A 19299-nucleotide genomic window follows, 5' to 3' on the forward strand; every position below is an offset into this window, starting at 1 on the left:
TTAGCATTCCACCCTTCTAGAGGGACACGACATGTATGTAACCCCTAACCCCGGTTAAAGTCCAACAGAGCCTCAGCTCCACAAAATGGATGCTGCCACCGAGACACAAGTCTGCCCTCCTGCTGCTGGGAGTCCTCCCAGAGCAGGAGGTAAGGACAAAGGGTTTCCTGCCAGGGGCGGTGCCAGCACCGTCCCAGACAGGGTTTTGTGTATTGTAGGTAGGCAGGGCTTTAGAGGAAGGTGACTGCACGTGGCACCCCGGTGCTCACTGTGCATAGGCTGGCTGGAACCAGTTCCAGGGTCACTCCAGACCCTGTGCTGGGGAAAAGCCCGCCAAGGAAGTGGGTGTAACCACCCCCCTCCTGGTCCCACCCCTAGGGCAGGACTTAGTCGCGTGCCAGCCCCTTTTTACAGGATAAAGGTAGGAACTGGCCCCCTTCCAAATCAGATCATCTTTGGAATCAAGATACCACTTTCCACGAAAGGACTTCACGATTTCTTCCTCAAGATTCTCCCTTGTGGCTAAGGAGTAGTCACCCTGCATCCGCAGGCACCATCTAAGAACACTGCGGTCTGCTGCACGTCCTTCCTCCGGAATCCGACTGCCCAGCTCGACGAGACCCGGCTTCCCTGGCACCTCTGACCTCTACCCACCTCTACAGCACAGCTGAGAACCGTGGGTGCGACGAGACCTCGAGGGACCAGCCATCGCCAAGACTGCACGACTTCTGCACAGCAAGCCCACCGAGCAATTTCCTGGTGAGTGCTTTGGGGTCCGAGAAGCCCCCACCCTGAGCAGCTCCAGCACCGAAGAGCAGCCCCTTAGCATCTCCACGATCGGCGTGGGGCCCTTCTGCTTTTTGCTGCTCACCGCGTTGTTTGGCTACTAGCCCGCTGGCTTGTGGCCTTCCGAACGACGCCCGACGACAACACTGCTGCTGGTCTGGTTGCTCCAGACTGGCCCTTGCTTCCCTCCATCGGAGAAGTACCCTGGACCCTCCTGGTCCGGCTAAGACGCCATTTTAGGTCCACCGCGTGGGCCTTGCATTTGCCAAGACTTGTTGCCCAATCCTGGGTCCAGCGACGTCGACAGCAAGAACCTTCGTGGGACAGCTCGCACCTCCATCCTGGTCGCCGACAACGCCTCCTGGTCCGAGAGACTGCAGAGCCCAGCAGCGCCCACTCACCTGACTGCGGTGACTTCGCCCGGTGCCATCCTGGTGCCCACTTAATCACTGGCTAGTGATTCAAGAACTTGGTCCCCTCTGCTTTCAGGTTTTCTTCTTCCTTGATCCAGGCTTGGATCCATCGAACTTTTCTTCACTGGTCGCCTGCCAGCAACTTCCTTCTTCCAGGCTCCTGGTCCGGCAACGAGATCCCCGACGTCTTTTCAGACCTATGCAGCTGCAGCCCCTGGGCTAGGTAACTTTGGCACTTTGGTGTCCCAGCATAGCCTCACTATCCTAGGGTCAGGATCCACTGTCGTTTTCTTCCTACCAGGTCGGGTTCGCCCGTGAACACTAAACTTTGCCTTTACTAGCTTCCATAGACTTTGTCCCGCATCCCGCGTGAGAGTGCACACTCTGCACCCGAGTCCCCTAGGTCTCCTAGAAGTAATCTAATGATTCTATAGTCAAGTCCTAGCGATTCCAAAGCCTATTAGTACTGTACTTACCTGCTAGTAATTTCGCATTCCACTTTTAGAGTATATGGTTTTTCGTGCCCCTCGGGCATTTGTGTATAACGTGCTAACTTAAGTATTTTCGTAAGAGTTTTGTTGTGTGCCTAGCACCCTGTCCTCATAAAGAGTACAGGGTTGTTGTGATTCTAATAAATACACTGTTTATTTTCATAACACTTGTGTGGTGTCCTTTCACTGGGTGTTCAAGGGGTAATGTGATGGTAAAACAGCTGGCTTAACACGCCCTCTAGAGTCTTAGCCTTAGACTGCTCGTATCCATGCTACTAGGATAGCTGGTCTATAAGGTTGACTTACAACCAATCATCAATAAGGGTTGTTTGGACTGATATATAGTGATCACTAGAATAGTGAACACTGCACATCAGGCCAACTTCTCACAGTGTGTGTGTGTGGCTCTGGGTGTGTGTGTGTGGCTCTGGGTGTGTGTGTGTGTCTCTGGGTGTGTGTGTGTGTGTCTCTGGGTGTGTGTGTGTGTGGCTCTGGGTGTGTGTGTGTGGCTCTGGGTGTGTGTGTGTGGCTCTGGGTGTGTGTGTGTGGCTCTGGGTGTGTGTGTGTGGCTCTGGGTGTGTGTGTGGCTCTGGGTGTGCGTGTGGCTCTGGGTGTGTGTGTGGCTCTGGGTGTGTGTGTGGCTCTGGGTGGGTGTGTGTGGCTCTGTGTGTGTGTGTGTGTGTGGCTCTGTGTGTGTGTGTGGCTGTGTGTGTGTGTGGCTCTGTGTGTGTGTGTGTGGCTCTGGGTGTGTGTGTGGCTCTGGGGGTGTGTGTGTGTGGCTCTGGGTGTGTGTGTGTGGCTCTGGGTGTGTGTGTGGCTCTGGGTGGGTGTGTGTGGCTCTGTGTGTGTGTGTGGCTCTGTGTGTGTGTGTGGCTGTGTGTGTGTGTGGCTCTGTGTGTGTGTGTGTGTGGCTCTGGGTGTGTGTGTGGCTCTGGGGGTGTGTGTGTGGCTCTGGGGGTGTGTGTGTGTGTGGCTCTGGGTGTGTGTGTGTGTGTGGCTCTGGGTGTGTGTGTGGCTCTGTGTGTGTGGCTCTGTGTGTGTGTGTGTGTGTGTGTGGCTCTGGGTGTGTGTGGCTCTGGGTGTGTGTGTGTGTGTGGCTCTGGGTGTGTGTGTGGCCCTGGGTGGGTGTGTGTGTGTGGCTCTGGGTGTGTGTGTGTGTGTGTGGCTATGGGTGTGTGTGTGGCTGTGTGTGTGTGTGTGTGGCTGTGTGTGTGGCTGGCTCTGGGTGTGTGTGTGTGTGTGTGTGGCTGGCTCTGGGTGTGTGTGGCTGGCTCTGGGTGTGTGTGTGTGGTAGTAATTGCTGTCTGCTGAGCTCGTCCGTAGGGTACAATAGGTCTCACATTTGCGAGAGATTAAGCTAATGGCAATGTAAATGACAATGCCATTTATTTATCTGTTTTCAAAACCAACACATAAATACAAATTTTGGCATTTACAATGCCAATAGCTCTAACTTTTCCAGAGGCGAAACCATTGCATTGTAAATGCTTGTTTAAATTGTTGCTCAAGAAAATTATTGGAGAAAAAAGCATCTTTTTGACTATGAGCTCTGATTAATTTTATTGGACAGTTGTAATATATCCATAGGGATCTATGATGGTTACAATGTGGGATGACGCGCAGTCAGGTGGGTTTGGTGCACAAAGAATGTGAGTCGATCCACTTCTATCATCCAGGGATTTTAACCTGCTAGTTGCGGAGAGTCTCTGCACCAAATGCGTCTGCCCACTAACCTAGATCACTTGCGCCAGTTTCAACAAGGGGGGCATATTTTATCACTTTTCATCTTGCTTTTAGGTTAAAGTGAGACTTTATCGGTTTTTCAGTTTGTCTTTTTACCATGGTTCGTTACAAGGTGATTACTTTTTGTTTTCATCGCATAACATTTTGGACAGGCACCAAGACATTTTGAACAGTGTATTAACTTTGGGTGAAGTATTATGTAGTGAGTCCTGTGTTTAGTAATAGGCAAGATGGATTGTAACTGATGTTTGGGTGGGGCGGGTGGCAGGGGAAGGTTTGCATGGTGTCATTGAATTTTTTCCTTTCTCTTTACTTTATACGGTTTGGGATTAATGTGAATGAATCAAAATGGTATTGCTCTCTGCAACTTTTTTTGACATTTAGGTTCCCTTTATACGGTCAAGTTTAACATTAGAGATGTGAAATCTTACCTTTACTGAGCATGGTCATCACATGGACAAATGTTTGTTTTTGGTTCTTTTTCTTTGCTAGGTATAATCCTGAAAATCTGGCAACTCTGGAGCGTTATGTGGAAACCCAGGCCAAAGAAAATGCCTATGATCTAGAAGCCAATCTAGCAGTACTCAAGCTGTAAGTCTTATCTACTCAAACCGATAATGTTTGTTCAGTTGAATTTGTTATAGCGTAGTAACTGACTTGGTCCTGCAAACACTGACCTGATCCACAAAAAGATTTGCAAATCTTCTTGCAGTTACTCTAGATTTGTACAGACATACCACTTTTTTCCTATTTAAAATACTTTCCAGAGGTTTTATTTTTTATTTTAAGCAGTGCGGTTTACAGGCGTAATTCTGGGAAAATAATGTAATTTTTTTTTCTGTTCATATTTCCCCAGTGTGAAATTGTGCACCATATTACAAGTCCACATTGTGGAATGCCAAAGTTTCTGAGCCATGGCACTTTTTTTTCTGCTCCGGGGAAAAATACCCTTCGCTGACAAGCTGTATGAGGGTGTTCCGTTCCCCTTTCCATCCTAGAAAGGTGCTTACTCCTGCCCTTGACATGCACACATCTCTGGACATTTCCAGGATGGGAAAGGGATGTATGAATGGCCACAACCTCACATTTTTGTGGACTTTCAAAAATGTTCAAGGATAACAACATCTTGAAACGTCCTCTCCTTACACTTATTGTGGGCTTTACTCCCCTGCATCATGACAAGATCATTGAATGATATTGCAGAAGACTAAATGTGTGTACAACTGCAAGATCCATTCTTGCAGATCTAAATCGAAGCCATGTGCCTGTATAAATTGGGTGTCTGAATCCAAATGCTTTGTGGCTGGGGATCTTCATTTACTTTCAGTAGACTGATGTTGCATTGTGTTCTGCAATTGAATAGAAGACTCATAAGACCCAGTGTTTATACCAGCCTTCTGTGATAAGATGCACAAGAGGCAGTCAGAAGAATGAAAGGTGCAGTTGGTCTCCCAGAATTCAAACTTCTTAACTTCAGGTTACACAATGATGCATGCACCAAGCACATTATCCGACCGGGCTGTTACGCTTGTTTATACTAAGAACAACATCTTTATAGTTGAATTAGTGATCGTTTTTTCAAAATATTCCTTCAAATGGTTAGGGGGCAGGGGGTTGAAGGAAGGGCCCAATATAATGGGGTTTGGGGAACAGTCCTTAATTGAGAGCCAGCAAAGAGTCTATTGTCTACAGGCAGTCCTGCTCTAGCCACTTATACAATAAAAAATGTTGCCTAATGTATGTACATTAAACCACCTTTTGACAAATATGCTAAATAATAAGCCTTCATAAGACATTCAGTTATGGAACTCTTGTAATAACCCAATCTGCAATTGTTTGCTGCATTACCCAGACGCATTTTAATCTGCAGTCTAAAAGAAACATATGTCCCCATTAGAAGCATTGTATTCTCTGCTTTGAGTAATCAATGTCTGAACTGCAGCATGTTTTCGTGGCCTATAAGAGATGGGAGGATCTGAAAAATGGCAACATGCAACAGACATTGCCGTTTCTAGTTCATTATACTGCTAGTCCTTAACCTTTCTGTCGTCCCGTCAACGCTTCACATTCGCACTAGCCACTTTGTAATTACAATTGATAAGGCTTTAAAACTGCGATTTATTCAAAACCTTGAAATTGTTTAAGTAAGTTGTTATATCAGCATGTTGTATCTCTGAAAAATTGTATTGTGTAGTACTTTGTTCATTCAAGTGTGTACAACCACACTTAAAATTGTTTAAGAAAGTTTTATTTTGATCTCTGTAGTAACAGTCTGCTGCATGATATAGTAAGGGGGCTTGGCAAGGAATGGAAAATAGTGAATGTGTTTGTAAGCTTTTTAATCTAGTTGTCCTACTCATCTCACGTTATGTTCGTATGTCCAACTACTCGACTAATCTGTATAAAAATAATTTAAAACAATGTTCTCTAATGCCTAAGATCTGCACCGGAAGCACTGAAATTCGTACTGGAGTCAGCAACTGGGGGTGACTTAACGCGTTTTTTAGAATGTATTTCATGAATTCTAAATTTTTGTATTCTTCTTGATAAGTAATGTTATGATCATTAATATAGATTTCTGTTTTACGTTTTTATGATGATTGTGTTGCTAAATAAAATACCAATTTGTAGACCAAGTTAAGGCCAATATACTTTTTAAATTTTTTTGTAATTTTTTTAAGTTCAAGTGAAGGTTTATTAAAGAATTAAAATTGTTGTGAAAACAATACTTCGTACAAACAGTTATTTATCAATGCATAAAGGCATGAAAGAATACTGTTAATATAAAAAAAAACAAGGCAATAAAAGTGTAACATAGCAGATGAGATGAAAACATTCATAGGTTCATGAATATTGCAAATAGCAGTACATGTCCACAATACATCATTAAAGGAGTGCAATAGGGATTAACAAAATAATCAGAATTATATACTAGTAAACAGTAGGAAGTCAGGGAGGCTTGGTAACCTTTTGTATTGAGGGCTCGGGGGAGGAAGTGCGTTTTGCTGCTGTATTTAAAAAGTGTGTGAGGGGGGACCAGAGGTGTAGTCGTTTCATAACTTAAAGAGATAGGGTGGACTAGAGCTGTATCTAAGCGGTGATTATGGCATACCACCATGTTAGATAGGACAATTTGGAAGAGTCTTTCCAATGTTTGGAATCTGTTGAAATGCTACAGCCAGTAACAGATCAATGAGTCTTAGCTGAGAATGACTTTTCCCCCATTCCGGTGATAAGCTACCTAAGAATATATTTTATATATTATATATTTAATATATATACTCTCACACATTTATTACACCTCTCATTAAACCTAAGGTCACCAACTTCATATTTTTCCTCGCGCCCATAGGCTAATTTATGTTATAACAACTTGTCACACGCTAATTGCACACACAGAGTCTGTAATGTTACTTGAATGTACCACACAGCTATTTATTTAAAATGAGTGCCTTGGTTATAGCATTAAGTTTAGCATGTTGAATTGCTCAATATGCTGTGAACGTGCTTTTGTAACGAATTGTGGTGACTCAATATACTTTTTTTTAATAAACTGATCTGAACACAGATGCTAGTTTTTCAGTGGTGTAGATTGTCAGCTGTAAACATTTAACATGTGGATCATCTGTCAGAAATTATTTGGCTTTCTATTGACAGGTTGGTCTAATAAAAAATTGGTTTAATGAAAACACATACTTGATTGCTGATCACTGTTATGTGGATTCACTTTTCTTTATTGGATTATAAACACACATAGCAATGCCCTGCTGAAGAAAAGTCTGCTTTACTGTTCGGCAACTATTCAAAGGTGACAATATGCTGGATAGTTATACAATTCTGTACTTAACTGTAACAGCGAGGAGCATAAATGTGTAAGATAGACGTATAATTTTTGGCTAGATCATCTATTGTCACTGCATGTCGCGATGTGAATTGCAAACATCGACTTAGCCTTATTTTTCCCCTGCTTCATGCAGTTAAATGAGGAATCTTTGAGCAGGTGTTGGGCACCAAATGTATTTTGTCTCCTAATGACCTGGTCACTATTTTGTGCATTGCCTTGTAAAAATTGTGTTCTAGACTATATGTCCTGGTATTCTCAAACTCTAGGTTAGCGAATGCAAAATCTGAGCAGTGCCCCATATTTTCAGTCTCCTTACTTTTACTCTTTATCTGTTCCAGGTATCAGTTCAACCCTGCTTACTTCCAGACGTCTGTAACGGCCCAGATCCTATTGAAAGCTTTGACAAACCTCCCTCACACTGACTTTACGCTCTGCAAGTGTATGATCGATCAGGCACATGTATCCTTCTATTATATTTTGTTTGTCCTGGTGGATGGTGGAACACTAATGAATAATGTGCGTTCCCACAAAAGAACATTGGCACATAATCTGGTGTCTATTGTCATTGTTGAATTCACCACTGAACAGATTACTCTATGTGGCTTAATGATCTTGGGGAGATTGGTGGGATGCTTGGAGTATAAAGCTGCATGAAGTCTAGGCTAGCTGAAGATAGCACAGTGAGCTGGCACACAGACTTATTTCACCCTTTGCAGAGTTGGGCAATTTAACTTCCACCTGTTTTGCCATTTTTTAAAAATTTTTAACTTCACCAAGTTTGTGAAATTAATAACGTTGCCAAGATTAAAATGTCCCGCAAGAAGTCAATTCCACCAGAGGAGGAAAGTTGCAAACCCTCGATTGGCTGATAATTCCCCCTCAAACAACTTTGACAAAAGAATCTTTAGCAAAAGGCAGGTGCTGTTGGGGAGAAGGCTGGAGATTACTGAAAAAAACAAGAATGGCAGTGAGTGAAGGTGGCAGGGGATTGCAGCCTCTTTTGGTGAGAATGGTTTGTCTTCGATACATATTCTTGTATTTTTCCTTTGACCTAATCTTTATTTTAGCAAGAAGAAAGGCCAATCAGACAGATCTTGTACCTTGGGGATCTTCTGGAGACCTGCCATTTCCAATCGTTTTGGGTGTGTATTCATAGCAAACTAGACTTAACCTTTTCATTAGTAACTTTATATTTGATTCTGCATTCAGTCTGAATGTGTCTCCCTTTTGTTCTATGGCTAGCAGACACCGTTTGTTTGCCAGGTCTGCTACCTATACATTTTGATTTGCTCATTAGTTTGAGGCTGAGTAAGTGCTACTTTTTCTTGATGCCTTCCCTTCCTTGATGGTCTACATCTTCACCCCAGTCTCCATTTCATACCCCAAGCTCGCAAGACCCCAATCAATGATTAATGTACTAGTATAAATGAAAGTCCATGTAACATTGATACCCATGATGGCATGCCAACCTGACACAAAGGTGAGCCTCACTTCTTGCAATATTTTGCCCTGATACTGCCACAACCTCTTTATATCCTACACTTCCATGTGTACTCTACAGAGTACAATTACAGATATCTTCTTTTTCACAGAGACTGATATCTTGTGGTATCACATATGTTGAGATCATTGAAGTGCTATTGTGCTCCAGTAAACCTGTCTTCAGTTGTGCCTCATTAAGTAAATTGGCACTGAGTCCCTGAACATTTGCAGCCCTCGAGGTTATGGTCTACATCATTGTAACGTTTACACTGCAACATTCAGTGACTGTCTCATGTTCGCTGTGGAATTTTTTTCACCTGTTTGTTTAAATGAATATTTATTTTTCAATGCCCCTCCTGCTACCTCTCTGTGGCTTTAGAACACTTTTACTGACTGACTTTACAGAGCAATGCCATGATGACGCACACTGTTAATTGGCTATTTTGTGACCAGTGCAAAGGATGTTGGTCTGCTTTTTGCTTGCCTTTGGGTGGGTGAAAAATATTTTATGGTACAGTTGTGGAATCTGAATGTTTCAAGGAGAATCGAAATTTGCCTAGCTTATGTAACGGTAAGTTTCAATTCTATTAAGGACACGGAGGCGAGGATTATGCTATTCTTCCTTCGCTTTATTATAATTAGGAAAAACACAGCAGCCTTAGAAAAGCTCAAAATCCATGTCCAAACTGCAGGAAAAACTTGGAAACGAACAGCTTTAAAGTTTGTGAATCCAGAACAAACTACAGCTCCCATGAGCCTTCCAACATTAGTCCTTCTATTATGTACAGTCCAGGTACTAAAGCCAGTCCCCTCTCAACCTTCTTCCTCTTTCTTCGCGCTGGTTACGCACACTCCTCATTGGTCCTGTTCGGAGCCGTCATTTCCTAGCGGAAAAAAACGACAACGTAAGAGAAGCACCGAAAACATAACTGACAGCACGCGAGTTGAGAACATCATCAAGACTGGCATTAGAACATGCACCACGCAAAAATGGAAAACAGTTTACTTACTGAGATACGGGTGGGTTCGCAACGCCGAACTCCAGGGTGGGATAATCCTCGCCTCCGTGTCCTTAATAGAATTGAAACTTACCGTTACATAAGCTAGGCAAATTTCGATTCTATGTCAGGACCGGAGGCTTCGGATTATGCTAGTTCAAAGCTTACTCACCACAAAATGAGCCAAATCCACCACCGGTTTAAAGGAAAACCTTGTAAACGTGGAATCCGAGGACCAAGCAGCTGTGCGCATCAAATCCTCTAAACGAGCTCCCACTGAACGCCTTAGAAGCCATGGCCTCCCTGGCTGAGTGAGCTCCAAACATATAGTAGCAATGCCTGCTTCTCGCATGACCCAACGCACCCACCCGCAAGAGTGGGGGGAGAGACAGCTCTGTGTGGTTTTTGCAGGGCAATTAGCAACTGTAGTTAGCCCAGAGGGCAGATGTCCAACGTCATATTTCATAAGCCTGCAAAGACTGTACGACACACAACTTGGGCGAGTCCACAAAGGCTGGGTACGAAATAGTACGTGACGCCGACCTTGTGCGACGTCCCACTACAAAAGTGACCCCCGTCAGGGGAAAAAGACCCGCGCCGAAATGACCAAGGCGCACACATCCGACACACGCTTGGCAAGAAACCAAACACAAAAGCACAGCCAACGTAGCTGAAAGTTCCATTAAAGATAAACAAGCTGTAGCTTGCCTGGACAAAGTAGGTGCAAGACCACAATGACGTCCCAATGAACCGAATACCGAGGCACCGGGGTTAAAGAGAGACGAACGCCTCGCAAGGGCCAGTAAACGAAAGGGTGTCCCCCCCCACTGGAGAACCTTCCCCAGGTCGGTGTCCCGTTAAGAATGCGGGACGCATAGCAGCAATCGTCCTGATTAGCCAGGCGTGTAGTGGCCAATTCGGCTAAAATCCAAAACTGAAACGAGGGAAGCGACCACGGGATCCAAGTCCTTCCGAACCCACCAACACAGCCACTTAAGCCAAGCAGGTTTGTACCGATTCGCCGTACTGTCGACCCAGGCTGTGGATAGCGGATCCCCAGCCGATCCCGAAAGGCCCGGGAGCGACCAACGTCTCCAGAAAGCCTCCGTGCCATGAGGCGGAGAGAGCCCTGTGTGACAAGGGAATGTGGCTCCCGAATCTGGATCGAGCAAGAGATGAGGAAAAAAATAGGGGGAATAGGATTGGAAAAACCCAAGAAAAGACCAGAAAAATCGTCAAACCAGACTTGAGACCCCCAGAGCGGTGTAATCAACACCATCTCTACGTCCTGACGGTGAACCTGAGTCGCCGTCTCACCACCATTGAGAACGGAGGGAACGCCAAGGCGGCCCCCTACCCCAATCCTGGGGGAAAAACATCCATGGCAACTGCCAGAGAATCCGGCCTCCAACCGAAAAATCTTGGGAGGTGGTGGCACAGCCAGGACGCAAAACAGATCCCACGAAAAACATACCACACCGGGTACTCAGCCATTGGAAAAAAAACTGGGATGTCCAGCAACCGCCGACTGGCAACCTCTATGCAGCGGGAGAGCCAGTCCGCCACCTGAGCGCCTCGGACCCGCAAGGAGACTGCCGCCACCGATATGTGACGTGCAAGGCAACAGTCCCAGAACTCCCTTGCCAAACCCGCCAGAGCTCGGGGCGAGGTACACCCAGGTGATCGACGTATCAGACAGCCGAGACGTAGCCCATCACCAAAGGGGTGCAGGGCTACACAGAATCCTTGGCGCAACCTCGGATCGCAAAAGACCCTGCGAAGAGCCCCAAACAGTTTATATGTAACCTTGGTCGTCGGAGGACCAGCGCCGCCTGTGGAGAACTCCCCGCAGCGGGTACCCCCAACCCGACCTGCCGGCATCGGAGACCATCACTAAATCCGGGACCGACCCGAAGGCCGCCCGGCCACACCTAGCCGCCATACGGGAGAGCCACAAGGCCACCACCACCGTCACGCCCTCCGAAAGGGCGCATCAGGTCGTAGGACATGCTCCGTCGGAGGTGTCGGGCCCGGAGGCGCCGGAGCGCTCTGTAGTGTAACGGCCCTGGGAAAAAATCGCCGGAACGGCGGACAACAGGAGTCCGATCCCTCGAAACCGTCTGCCGTAGCGTATGTTTGATCCTAGCTATCTCCCTCGAGGGAAGACTGAGAGAGGCCCCGACAGAGCCTATGACAAACTTAGGAACACGATGTCCTGAAACGGAACCAGAAACGACTTGGATTCGTTGAGGACGAAAAACCCGTCTCCGGAGAAACAGAACCTCTTGTTGAAGGGACCAGCCAGAGTCCTTGGAACACTGGGCCATCAAAAGGACGTCGGCAAGGTAAGCGATCATCCGAATACCTTGTCCCCGCAGGAACTCCACCACCGGGTGGAGCACATTTCGTGAAGCCCTAAGGGCCGAGGAAAATACCGAAGGGAAGGGAGGCGAAACCCGAACACACAGTTCCAGCAAAACTGGAGGAACGCCGCCATCCGTCTTGTCCAGCTTATTACTGAGAAAAACATCGGGATGCCGCGTTGATAGGCGGATGGCCCCCTTCCGGAGTAACTCCGAGACCTCCCCGTCTATCAAGCGCGCGCCGGGCTCGGAAGCACCATCGGCCGTGGGCCCGAAGCCTGAAAAAGGCTGGTAGCAGGCGGCTATGCGGAAACCCCGCACGGTTCGCGAACCCAGGCGCCCGTAGGAAGCGACGCCCCTTCCCCATAAAAGGCCGCGAGCCTGCCCGCCCCGAGGACCCGGTCCGAAGACAGGACACTTACCGTGGGGACTGTTGGGTCCAGGCGTCTAGCGGTAGCCTCGACCGCCAAGCGTTGGCCTCTCGTGGGGTAAAAAATCACCGAAGTTCGCGGAGGTCTGGCACCGGCCCCTGCCGGAGCCTCGCCCCCTACCGGTGGCCTGCTGCCCTGCATGGTCGAATACAACAAGGAAAAGCTCCCCAAAGAAGGCCGCCTTGCGCCACCGACCCCGCTTCCAAAGAAGCCAAGGCAAGAAACTTCGGGTCCAGCTTATTAAGCAAAGACCTCCGCCGAGGGTGGACAGGGAGCAGGTAGCGTCCCCCAAAAAGGAACACTCTCTGAGCCCAGTTAGGCAAACTCAGGGGAACGACCGTGCCAGTGGCTTACGCCTCCTCCGCCATGTCGAGGATCTACGTTGCGGCCCAACCGCGCCAAAGTGTCTCGGCACGACCGGCAGGAGCGGGCAATGCCCTTCCGCTAGGAAAAGGTGGCCACTTTGCGCGTAACTCTGGAGCTAGGGACACTTTACCCTCCAAAGACTTACGCAGGCGACCCTGCCACCAACCTCGCCACCGTGTCAACCGGTGCCCAGGCGGCGGACCGTGGATGCCGAATCTCACCCGGGACCACATACCGGAACTGGCTCGGGTAGCGCAGCGGCCGAGCCTGAAGGGCGCCAAAAGCGCATTGACCCACCAGCGTCCCCGCGTCAGGGAGGACCGGTCCCGGGGACGGAGGCGCGGTCCCCAACCCGCTGCAGGCTCAGGGCCCGAGAGTGGCGCAGGGGGACCAGGTCGGCGCATTCCTTTACAAAGCGCGCAGACAGGCTATCCTCCATGGGACCCACCGCCTCCGTCGTACAGCGACATAGGAAGCTGTTGACCGCATGAGAAAGTGCTCCTCTTGTAAATAGGAGAGAAAGAAATATCCATCTTGTATGTGAAGCTGATGACCGCTTGCCAAAAGGTCCCATCACGTAAATAGGAGATAGATAAAACCATATAGACAGTAAAGAACCATCAAACTATTATGAAAACAATCATCAAAAGAACCATCATGGTGAAGCTGGTGACCGCTTACTAAAAGGTCTCATCCTGTAAATAGGAGACACGTAAAGAATAAATAAATAAATAACCATCTAGTCAAAAAGTACCATCAATGTAGGAAATAAAGAAATAAGCATCAAAAGAACCATCTTGTTCCCTGGCTGCAAAGCAGTAAAAAAGGCAGCCTATAGCACAACAGCGCTGTGAACCTTACCCCCCTGACAGGGGGTGTCAGATAACCAGAATATGGGCAGACCATACAGGCTGCAATAACGTTTTGGGCCAACTAACTGGCAAGGTAGGGTAGCACGACACCCCCCCCAACGCGCTGGCCCTCCACACAGGGACCGGGCCAACCACCCCCAAATGCGCGTTGCACCACACAGAAGTACAGGAAAAACGTGCAGTCGCCTACCGGCGTCACCGCGGTCTCAGCCGCCAATACAGACCCCGTAGGGCGTCAGGGACAGGAATGCGGGGCCAGATACCGACCCGGAGCACCGGGCGTAGAAGGGGTGGAGAGGGCAAAGCTCCGGGCCCGACCTGCTCCGCAGCGCGACCCCCCCAGCATGAAGGGAAGCGCGCCGATGAGCAGACGAGACGCCGAGCGCCCTCTGGCGGGCGCCTCAATCACCGCACCGCCGCTGGGGCTAACGTCGCGAAAGGAGCGAGAGCGCTCCCGCGACAGGGCTCTGCAAAGGAAAAAGACAATGAAAAATCATCAACAGAGCCCCACACACCCCCGCCAAACCGCCGACGGGAAATACATCGCCCCAGGCCCCAAAACCAGAAATAGGGAAAGAACACTTAACTGACTGCTGCGTGAGCAGCGAAGAAAGAGGAAGAAGGTTGAGAGGGGACTGGCTTTAGTACCTGGACTGTACATAATAGAAGGACTAATGTTGGAAGGCTCATGGGAGCTGTAGTTTGTTCTGGATTCACAAACTTTAAAGCTGTTTGTTTCCAAGTTTTTCCTGCAGTTTGGACATGGATTTTGAGCTTTTCTAAGGCTGCTGTGTTTTTCCTAATTATAATAAAGCGAAGGAAGAATAGCATAATCCGAAGCCTCCGGTCCTGACATAGAATAAGACGCTGTGTTAGCTTTACGGCTTTGCATAGTTGCTCATTGTTTTGCCATAGACTCCATCCTGATTGCAAAGGCAATATTACGAGCCCCTTCTAGGCCTAGAGATCCTCCAGTATAGCTGGAACAGCAGGACATGGAAACCTTGCAACAGGTGCAGATGCTGGAAGATGTTTTTAGGTCGAGCTGGAGAAAGCAATGTGAAGCATTGCGTCCAGCTCGACAACTAATGTTGCCCGTCTCCTGGGAATCTGAGACAGGGGTCGGGCACGCGCGGCGATTGGTGTCTGTGGTTGTGGACACGCACGTCCAGGCCGGCGCCGTGCCCATCTCCTGCCTCCGATTCCCTGAAGTGCGCAAACACACACATACACACACACATGCAGGCAGGCACATACAAGCGCACGCGCGCACACACACGCACCCCCTCCCACAGGCTCACGCGCACACAGCCATGCACGGACCCCCCCAGACCCACATATACACACGCACAGCTAACAGACACACAGTCACACATATACATACATACACACACACAGCTACACCCCCCCCCCCCCAGCCGCCACCCCCACTACAACTAAGCCCCACGTACCGCATCGGCGCAACTCCGGACTTCAGCCGCCACCGCAGGGCTCTCCAGCAGGAAACTGAAGTCCCGCCCCACGGCAGTTTTCGTCACGCGCACGTCTTGTTAATTCTGTATAACAATAAAATTGTCGTAGATGCTAAAGACTCTGAAAGCCGGCTCCAAGACATTGTGCATGGATGCAAAGCCCTGTCATACTCACATCTTCAACCCAAACACCCTTCGTGAAAGACCCCGAGAGGACCAGGCACGAGGCGCCTTTCACAAACAGCAGACACACTTATTGTTTTCCCACAGCTCAATAGAATGGGGGCACGTGCGGCATAGATACGCCCATCCGTGGGCAGCAGCCAATCATTATTAAAAAGAATGAGACCGGCCGGCTCCATGAGAACCACTTCAAGCAGGAAGTGCTCTAGAAATGTTTACCTTGCAGCGGCAGGACAACAATGAGCAACTCCACAAAGTGTGTTCCCGAGATCCTTTCTTGCACACTTTTGTCAAAAATACAATATTCAATTAACAACTAAGCCAAGTCTTAACTGCACGTAAAGATAATGTTGGTAAGTCAAATTGTTCTCGTCCGCCTTTTAGATTTTAGGGGTGTAGCCTAGGTTTGTGTGCACAAATACATTATTTAGTTTTTTTTAACAATTCATCTCATGAGTAAACAGGATCTCTATTGGTGCAGTGGTGCTGTTTCTTATCAGAAATCAATGATTGTTCATCTCTGATCATACACATTGGCAGCAGGGACATTTGATTGGTGGAGTATGTTGCGGGAGGGGCATACAGTCACATTTATGCAAGTGGTTGCAGGCTGTGGGCTTCAGCATTCATTAGGTGCAGCCTACTACACAACGCAGGCTGTGTGTGTTGCAAGACACATTGTGGGCTTACTCAAAACGTACAGGGACGTGAAGCCTGTCCAATGCTTGGCTTTCCAGTCACTCTTGTTTGCCTGCCTTTTTATTGGTGTTCTAGTTTTCACCGGGGTGACGCATTTTTTAACTTTGACGATTTAAAGCGAAAGTTCTCGATTGCATAACCTGAGGTAATAGCGACCTTGACGTAGGTGCTTTGTGCATATTCCGTGGCTTCTACCAGCAGAGTCTTTCTGTAGATGCATCTCAGGGTGGACACGTCACAACGGCCAGTGTCCACATTCCAACGCCTCAGGCCAAGAGCAGATGTCCCCCGGATTACATGTCCTAACAGCGCACATGCCAACAACTGACGAATCCGGTGGCGGTGTGGGTGACATCTTGCCGTCATGGCGGACGGTGGCGGGTTCCCTTAGGTCCCGAGAAGAGGCCCAGGTGGCAGAGCCTGCGGGGGAGACCTTGCTGGTTGGCCAGACCTTGCCACACAATGTTCGCACTTAAGAGACCATCCTAAGTACCATACAAAGGTATTCGCCAGCTCACAGGACTCCCACCTACCACGGGACTCTTCCCAGCGCCTTAGAAAACGAATCTTACCATTGAAAACTCAAAGAAAGTGCCCCGCCCCACAAAGAAATTTCCTTCTACCATGGAGAATTTCCCTTCTACCACAGACAACATCCCTCCTCTCGCAATAGACTGTGACAGACAACTTCCCTTCTGTTTTGCCATCTCAACTGGTTTTAAAAGGACAGCAACTACGTTTTTTTTGCATTCTTACTGCAGACAATTTTGCATTCTTACCACAGGCATCCGATTGGCAATTAAGTCTTGTCGCCCAAAATGTTTTGATTTATTTCAAAATATTAATTATTCCAATATGCCCCCAAAACCTATTTTTTCCCCAAATACGGCAACCTGACGAACAGTGCTATATCATGCTTTCTTAGGCTTAGACCTGAGTAGCTAAAGCAGTGTTTCTTAACCTGTTGTTTGTGAACCCCTGGGGGGTCCGTTATGCCTGGCAAGGGACTTAACAGAGGCAGCAGCATGTGAGTGGGACTTCATGTACTTGGAATAGAATGCAGCGCACCATTGATCTTCACTCTCAGATCCCGGTATGATATCTTTCTCCTTACTGCTCTTGTAGGGCTATTTCCACAATCCCGGGACCCGAGAATAGGTGTTCACGACCTGCGCAGAGTGTTGGCCGAGAAGGAGAAGAACGATGTCGGAGGGAGTTCTTCTTATCATTCTGCGGTCTATGTGGGTGTGGCTGGCCTCACATTTACTTCTGCCCAAGATAGTTGCCTTTCCAGTGTTTGTTATCTGAAGTTCCCAAACCAAGATGGTGCTATCCTATTTCCTGAGATGTAATCTCCTGCTTTCACCATACATAAGGACGTTTGACCCGGGGATGGACGCATCACAAGGCATCTGTTCCCTTCTATTTTATTGCCTTTTCCAACCATGAGAGGGTCTTTTTGTCTCAGATTTTTTTGTTTTACTTTTAAGCTGGATTTCTGCTTGGAATTCTACTTCTGGAATGATCTTGGCTTGGCTGTTTCTCAACTCTTTCCTGGGTGTTTTTTGTCCCTGGTTTATCAACTCTTGTAATCTGGATTGTCTTCAATGAAGAATCAACAAAACACAACAAAACATAGCATAGCATAACAAAACACAACATAGCATAGCATAACAAAACAAAGCTTAGCATAGCATAACAAAACATAGCATAACAAAACATAGCATAGCAAAACATAGCATAGCAAAACAAAGCATAGCATAATAAAACACAACAAAACATAGCATAGCATAACAAAACATAGCATAACAAAGCATAGCATAGCAAAACACAACAAAACAGCATAGCATAACAAAACATAGCATAGCATAACAAAGCATAGGATAGCAAAACTAAACATAGCATACCATAACAAAACAAAGCATAGGATAGCAAAACATAACATAACATAACAAAACATAGCATAACAAAACACAACAACACATAGCATAACAAAACATAGCAAAACACAACAAAACATAGCATAGCTTAACAAAACAGCATCGCAAAACAAAACATATAAGAGCATAGCAAAACATAGCATACCAAACACAACAAAACATAGCATAGCGTAACAAAACATAGCATAACAAAACATAGCATAACAAAGCTTAGCAGAGCAAAACATAGCAAGCAGAATAAAACATAGCATAGCATAACAAAACACAGCATAGCGTATCATAACAAATCAAAGCATAGGATAGCAAAACATAGCATAACAAAACAAAACATAGGATAGCATACAGCATCCCTCCACACCACCACAGCATCACTCGGGGGCACCACAACATCACTATGCGCTACCACCGCATCACTGAACGCCACAGCATCACTCGTTCGCCATCACAACATCAATCAGCGCTACCACAGCATCAATCTGTGCAACCATTCAACAACACCTGGTTCAAATATGTTCTCCCAATGTTTCAAGCTTTATTACAAATGTAACAAAAGATGTTAATATTTCACTTCTGTTCTTGGATTTTGGTCGCAATAAAATACACTGAACATAATCTTCACAAAAGTTATTTACAAAACTTTAAGCTATTGCCATTATAAATTACAATAACTTTTATTTAAGTATTAATTATTGAAACAAAATTAAAAGCCATTGTTATTTGTAATATCAATACATGTAAGTCACGTAAATACAACACATATTGCATTACAAATGCTATAGGTGTAACATTTGCGAAAGTTATAACTATTGCCATTGTAAATGACAAATCTATTAATTTAGCTATTTTCAAAAACAAAACATAAATAAAAAAATTGTCATTTACAATATCAATAGCTCAAACTTTCCTAACGCGAGACCTATTGCATTGCAAATGCTTGTTTGTCATTGTATTAACTTAGGGTTTAAAAGATAGTTCAGCATCGAACAGAACTCGACGTTTAAGTAACTTCTGCAAATGTGTAGCTGTGTTGCCATAGTTGATCGCTGCTGACTGCTATTGATGGGGTACTTTAGAGGCCAAGAGCTGGACCGTAGAAAATGACTGAAGGCAATTATAAAAAATCCAGCTTATCTAACTGTGACCAGTATCTTTATGGTAGAGACTTTTTGGTTGAATCCACTTCTGGACATATCTGACAGGCAACATCTTGCCGGTG

The 19299-nt window shown here is 46.8% G+C and overlaps 1 protein-coding gene across 1 annotated transcript in view; it reads left to right on the forward strand.

Moving 5' to 3' along the window:
- Nucleotides 1-19299, forward strand: part of EIF3K (eukaryotic translation initiation factor 3 subunit K) — a 103268-nt gene that overhangs the window by 40301 nt on the left and 43668 nt on the right. Inside the window, exons 2-4 of the mRNA XM_078661106.1 lie at nt 3926-4024; nt 7616-7736; nt 8345-8419. Coding sequence (XP_078517232.1) covers nt 3926-4024; nt 7616-7736; nt 8345-8419 — 295 coding nt within the window. The remainder of the gene's footprint in view (nt 1-3925; nt 4025-7615; nt 7737-8344; nt 8420-19299) is intronic.

Source organism: Lissotriton helveticus, chromosome 9 (assembly GCF_964261635.1).
Source record: "Lissotriton helveticus chromosome 9, aLisHel1.1, whole genome shotgun sequence".
Taxonomy (NCBI): domain Eukaryota; kingdom Metazoa; phylum Chordata; class Amphibia; order Caudata; family Salamandridae; genus Lissotriton; species Lissotriton helveticus.